The sequence below is a fragment of the Nicotiana tabacum genome, chromosome 15 (genome assembly GCF_000715075.1).
Source record: "Nicotiana tabacum cultivar K326 chromosome 15, ASM71507v2, whole genome shotgun sequence".
Taxonomy (NCBI): Eukaryota; Viridiplantae; Streptophyta; class Magnoliopsida; order Solanales; family Solanaceae; genus Nicotiana; species Nicotiana tabacum.
Window position 1 is genome coordinate 21,066,122 of NC_134094.1, and position 7,256 is coordinate 21,073,377.

Below are 7,256 nucleotides of genomic sequence, written 5' to 3' on the forward strand. Positions count from 1 at the left end.
AACATGACGACTCTGCTGGGGATATCACACTTAGGTTTTGACCTTAGCAGACTTAGACTAATTTGACCTCTAGATTTATTTGTACCTTGCTTTGATTATAATCGAAATTGCAATTACATGCTTACATGATTTATTTACTCTTTATAATTATTTCCTCTTTATGATCACCATGCTTATTGCTGTTACTCCCTTGTTTGTTATTGCTTTATATACACTGTCATCACACCTCTTCCAATCGAGTCTTGGCCGTACACTATCACACACAATGGCACACGAGGGTTGTCTTTTACACCCCTCCGAATATTCTTTTCAAAACTCTCTAGTTTTAGAGAATGGCTTTGTCAGGTCAACTGACATAACTTCTCGCAACTTTCAGTCCAATTCAAAAGTAGGACACACTCTACTATAGTAAAATAGGTCATACTGTATAAACCTTAGGTGAGTTGGTCCCTAGCACCAACACACAATTAGAAAAGTCACTCTGATGTCAACAGGTCATGTACCTAACGAGATGATTTATGTGGAAAGAAAACATGACAAGACACTTAAGGATCCCGAAGCGAACACTTACCCAAATAGTTTTCTCTTACCCACATCAGAAAATGGAAATCAACCAAAACATCCATGAAATTAGCATGGTAATGGGAGCACCACATAAACTGAAACAACGGTGGAAAAATATTTGTCGAGAATATAGAGATGAGGTTCGTAAGCACCTAGGGGCATTAACTACATTGATGAACATCCGAGCAGACAAGGTGCTCACTCGCCTGCTAATAGAATTTTGGGATCCAGCTAAGGTGGTGTTCAAATTTGCCGATTGTGAGCTGGTACCGACATTGGAATGAGTTATAAGTTTTACGGAGCTGTCGTTTAGCGGAAGAAATCTAGTATTGCCAGTTACTATGCCCAGTTATCGGTTCTTGGATGCTCTAGGTCTTACCAATAGCAGAAGCCTCATAAGTATCGAGGACAGATGGGTGAGCCTCAACCAGATGTTGGACATGTTTGGGCACCGTGACAGCTACGAATGGTAGTCATGGGAGTTTCAATGTGACTAGGTGACGTGGGAGAGTCTCATACCTATCACTTTTGCAATGGCACTATTGGGACTATTGGTCTTCCCACAACGAAGGGGCCGTATGAACATCAATATGCTACCAGTGGTCCTGTCAACCTTCCACAACAATCTTCAAGCTACTCTGGTGTCGATGGTGTTAGCTAAGATGCTGAGAGCTTTGTCCGCATATGCACGAGGGCATGATTTCTTTAAGGGTTGTAATTTGTTGCTTCAGATTTGGGCTACTGAACACTTCTTCTAGTAAGAGTCCACCATCGACTAATTTGTGGGTGTCACCAATATGATCCGCAGCCATAATGAAAGAATGAGACACTGGGTCTCCTCACATGCGCAAGAAGAATAGAGGGAAACACTAACCAATCTGACAGGAGAATGGATCAACTGGAAACTCTCTTGGTTAGATGGAAGGGCAATCTTGAGGACTCCTTAGAAGTACTTAATCGAGTTGATCGAACTGGAAGACATTCAACCATACTCACCCCTGCGGGTCCTCAGACAATTCGGGATGATCCAAGACGTGCCTCTGTGGACTAGGACGACGTTGTATGAGGATGAATACAATGGCCAAATTCCAATTCCCAGGATAAGGAGACTGCAAGAAGAGTGGAATGACCTGGTGACAATGCCTATGGGTCAAAACGCATGGTGTACTCCCGAGTATTATGTTTGTATTAACAAAGAAGAAGAACTGGCCTGCCCAAGCAGATAGGGTATAGCCTGGTTAGAGGACGCAGTGGTTGCCTTGTAGATTTATCATGAGATCCTGCCGCATTATGTTGTGACCACATCAATGCATCATCAGGTGGTCCCAGGATCCATTGACCACATGTTCCCACCGGCTGAAGAGAATGATCTGGTAGTGGAGTGCATCTAGACAAAGTCAAGGACAAAGCCAGATGAAGATCCAGAGGAGTAGTCTGAATTCAACGATGATGAGGAAGAGTTTGAGAAAGACCCGGAAGAGGATCCAGAAGAAGATAAGCTCAAATGAAGCGACTCAAGGGATGGTTATTAGAGTTGGTTGATTTTCCCTCTTTTCCCACTTTGTACCTTTTTCCCTAGTTTTCTCTTTTACTTCCCAAAAGGCGAGTTGTCCAAGCCCATGTAGTTCTATGAAACAATGATGTAACCATTGTTTCCATTTGTATCAGTCCAAATTATCAATAAAAACAAATTGCTTTGAATCTAAATGTGTCAAGTCTAAATATCTTTCAAATATATGCAAACTAGGCCTATCTCTGGAAATGAGAAGTCCCTGTAAATTCTAGGAACGCGCTAGTTGTAATGCACAAATTATCTGCTATGTGTGATTTTCTGCTCGTATAAATGAAGAAACTGACTCTTGATCCTTTTCTTTTCTTTATTCTTGTTTTCCTTTTGCTTTATTATTATCCCCAAAAAGAAAAGAAAGTTGGTTTGTATCGACCAAAACTGGCGGAGCCACCATACAATATAAGGTCAAAAGAAAAGATATCAGTCGTGGAAAACCCAACTGAACGTACTCTGGTCATAGCGATAGCCCGGGGCGATGGGGGAAAAAGATAACACTAGGAATGATGAACACACGACCAGGATGGCCCGAGAAATGTAGTCCCTAAGGAAGGAGGTACAATATATCAGAGAATTAACACATCTGGTCATGACAACACTTCCCCAACCACCCAGATTCCCTTCTTTGGATTCACTTCCATATCATTTTCCTTCAACATCATGCCAAAACAACAACACTCTAACTTCAACCCTCACCACTCAAGTCATACCTCCAGTAACCCCTGCTAACCCAAGAAATCCCCCTACTCACACTTCTTACATACCACAATACACTCAGACACTACCCTTCCTCGTGAGAGAGTCACTTTCACCACTAACTAGCACATATATGTGGCACATGCTGCCACCCATGAGTGGTACGTTCCCCCTGTATATGCCATTTTTGAACCTACATTTACATCACATGTCACAGTCAGGGTGTCTTATGAGATTTATCAATACTCCAAGATGGAGAGAGAAGCCAGGCGTAAGGAAGAAGAGACGGTATCTGAGCAGTTGCAAATGTTGAGAAGGAAAATAAAAAGTCTCCAAGTTGCCCAGGGCAGCGAAAGTTTGGACTATGAGGATTTGTGTATTCATCCAGATGTGCATATGCTAGCAGGATACAAACCCCCAAAGTTCGATATCTTTGATGGGACGGGGGACTCTCACGCACATTTAAGGGCTTATTGTGACAAGTTAGTCGGAGTGGGAAAGAACGAGAAACTAAGGATGAAATTGTTTATAAGAAGTTTGACGGTAGAAGCACTCACCTGGTATACTCGACAAGATCCGCAAAATTGAAGAACATGGCAGGATATGGTGGAGGACTTCATGAATTGTTTTTGATTCAATATAGAGATCACCCCTGATCGGTTTGCACTGGTGAACCTGCAGAAAATACCATCTGAGTCATTTCAAGAATATGCACGACGATGGAGGTCGGATGCTGCCAGGGCGCAACCTATGCTGAATGAAAATGACCTAACCAAGTATTTTATTCGAGTCTAAGAAGGAATATACCTTGAAACGATGATGGGAATGATGGATCAAAAGTTCCCCGAGCTGGTCAAGATGGGAGATTTCTTAGAAGAAGGCATAAAGTATGGTAAAGTGCAATCCATGGAAGCACTGTAAGCAGCCAACAAGGCCATCCAGTCAGGGTCAATTGGTAGCGGAAAGAAGAAGAAAAAGAAGGTCTTAGCAGTCATCCCTTACTACCAAACAAACCCACCTCATGGAAACACCTTTTATTCCACAAACAACCACTCACCACCACCCATTTACGCTCCAATTTATAATACCCAGCCATACTACCACCCTCAACTACAATACAACCCTCATTTAGCCAAAAAAACCAAAACCCACAACGACCATATGCTCATGTCCAAACCACTACTCATTAGAATCGACTTGTGTATGCACCACGCCCTCGTCCCAACTTTGAAGAGAGGGGTCCTAGAACTTATACCCCGATTGCTGAGCCTCTGGCCCAATTGTTCAAAAGGTTAAGAAGAGCAGGATTGAAAAACAAAATTGAAACCCTGATCAAGAGCATATCCATTCAGTGTACTCCAGTACCACCTAATATGAATCGCAATCCACTACTAAATTATCAAAATCAGGGAGCTAACATGATCATATTAGATGAAGAATATGACAATAAAGGAACAATTATCACTATTGTAAATACAGAAGCCGCAAGGATCCCTCCTCAAAAGGCTCCGATCATTACATTACAACTAAGGCCTATAGTGATGGTTCAGACCTACCCACAACAACCTACCAACGCTACTCAAGACGAAGAAGATCTGGAGTACAAAACCTTCCCATGGACCTACCGGCAAAAGGGAAAGGCCAAAATGACAGACTCTGCCGTGGCTCATGGTATGACTAGGTCTGGGAGATGCTACGCCCCTGAAGATGTCAATCGAGGAAACCCGGGGAGAGAACAAATTTCAAGTAGGAACATAACAGACCCAAAAGCTGCTGAGTTTTGGAAAAGAATGTCAAGGAAAGAGTATTATGTGGAAGAGCAGTTAAAGAAAACTCCAGCACAGATACCTATCATAGATCTATTAATGAGCTCTGATAGCCATAAGGACACTCTATTGAAAGTACTAAGCGGGGTAAATGTACCAAGTAACACCATAAGCGAAGCATTGCCCGCAACAATTGGGAAAATGGTAGAAACAAACATGATCACTTTCAGAAGAGACAAACTTCCCGTCAAAGGCGCAAGTCACAACAAAGATCTCCACATCACTGTCAAATGAGGGAACAAAGTGGTATCCACTCTCCACCTTGTGGGAATTATGAATTCATTTGAGGAAAGTCAATGAAAGTCACGTGAAGGTAAGAGCCTTTGATGGTTCGCAAAAGGATGTTACTGCAGAAATTTATCTAGCTTTGCAAATCGGGCTGGTCGAAATTTATCTAGGCTTCGTACTGACTCTTCCATCCATTTCTGCCAAGATTAGAGCTCCACCATACAACGCTCGGTGAACCACGTAAGGACCTTGACAGTTTGGTGCAAACTTCCCTTTAGCTTCTTCTTGATGGGGAAAGATATTTTTTAGAACCAACTTCCCCGGTGTGAATTGGCGAGGATTCACTATTTTGTTAAATGTATTGGCCATCCTGTTATTGGCCATCCTGTTCTTATATAAATGACCATGATATACTGCATCCGTTCTTTTCTCGTCGACGAGCACGAGTTTTTCCTGCCTGACCCGTATCCATTCTGCATCATCCAATTTTGCTTCTTGAATCACTTTTGAGGATGGTAACTCGACCTCTACGGGTATTACCGCTTCAGTGTCGTATACCAACATGTATGGTGTTGCCCCAGTATATTTCCTCATAGTAGTCCGATAACTTAATTAAGCGAAAGGTAGCTTCTTGTCCTATTATTTGTGATTGTCCACTATCTTCCGTAGAATCCTCTTGATATTCTTGTTAGCTGCTTTGACTACCCCATTTATTTGCGGTCTATAGGCTGTGGAATTGCAGTGGACAATTTTGAACTTCTCACAGAATTCTCTCATGAGGTCGCTATTGAGGTTAGCGGCATTGTCAGTGATGATGGACTCCGGTATTCCAAATCTGCAGATGATGTTGTTTCAGACAAAATTTGCCACTACCTTCTTTGTGACGGCCTTGTAAGTAGATGCCTCGACAAATTTGGTGAAATAGTCGATAACTACCAAACTGAAATGATGCATGTTTGATTTTGCAGGCTCTACGGGTCCTATCACGTCCATGCCCAGGCGACGAACGACCAGGGCGAACCTATTACATTTAACTCATTTGGTGGAACCCGGATGAAATCTCTGTGAATCTAGCACTGGTGACACTTCTGCACGTAGAAGATATTTTCACTTTACATAGTCATCCAAAAGTATCCAGCTCTCAAAATCTTCTTGGCTAATGTGAACCCATTCATGTGGGGTCTGCACATCCCTGCATGTATTTCTTCCAACAATCCGGTTGCTTCGATAGCGTCTACACATCTCAACAAACCTAAGTCTGGGGTCCTCTTGTACAAGACTTCCCCGGTGAGGTAAAAGTGGTTTGCTAACCTCCTGAGGGATCGCTTTTGACCATTAGTAGCATTCTCCAGATACTCCTCGGTCGCAAGGAATTTCTTTATGTCGTGATACCAAGGTTTACCATCTGGTTCTTCATTCCCATGGAAGCAATAAGCATATTGATCCTTGACTTCTATCTCGATAGGGTCGATGTAATTCTTATCTGGATGTTGAATCATAGATGATAAGGTCGCGAAAGCGTCGACGAACAATTCTAGGGACGTGCCTAAACTCTATCTTTGTGAACTTCTTGCACAGATCCTTCACACAGTCTAGGTACGGCAGTATCTTGACATTCTTGGTGGACCATTCTCCTTGGACTTGGTGTATCAGCAAATTGGAATCTCCTATGACCAAAAGTTCTTTGATGTTCATGCCGACTGCCATTCTGATTCCAAAGATTCATGCCTCGTATTCAGCCATATTATTGGTTCAAGGCAATCTTATCTTTGCCGATACTGGATAGTATTATCCAGATTTCGAAATCAGAACTGCCCTAATCCCGACTCCTTTGAAGTTTGATGCTCAATCGAAAAATATTCTCCATCCACGGTATGATTCTGTAATATCCTCATCATCAAATAGTACTTCTTCATCGGGGAAATACGTGGTAAACGGTTCGTAATCCCCATCCATTGGATTCTCGGTGAGGTGGTTGGCTAAAACTTGTACTTTGATAGCCTTCTGAGTTATGTACACAATTTTAACTTCGTTAAGAAGAATTTGCCATTTAGCTAGCTTTCCGGTAGGCATTGGCTTCTGAAAAATATACTTTTGTGAGTCAAGCCGAGATATCAGATGCGTACTGTATGCTGACATGTAATGCCTTAGCTTCTGAGTAATCCAAGTTAGAGACAAGTGCGTTCTATTAAGGTACACTTGGCCTTGCATGGTGTGAACTTCTTGCTTAAGTTGTTAATGGCCTGCTCCTTTCTCCCAATTTCATCATGCTTCCCCAACACACAGCCGAAGACGTTGTCCAAGACCGACAAATAGAGCAACAATGGTTTCCCTGGTTAAGGGGGAACCAACACTGGCAGGTTTAAAAGATACTC

The 7,256-nt window shown here is 42.5% G+C and overlaps 1 protein-coding gene across 1 annotated transcript; it reads right to left on the reverse strand.

Annotated features, from left to right (window-relative positions):
* Window positions 1-5,043: 5,043 nt before the first annotated feature.
* LOC142169548 (uncharacterized) lies at window positions 5,044-5,475 on the reverse strand. The gene has a single exon (XM_075231418.1). It carries the CDS (start codon window positions 5,473-5,475, stop codon window positions 5,044-5,046), a length of 432 nt encoding a protein of 143 aa, XP_075087519.1.
* Window positions 5,476-7,256: the final 1,781 nt, after the last annotated feature.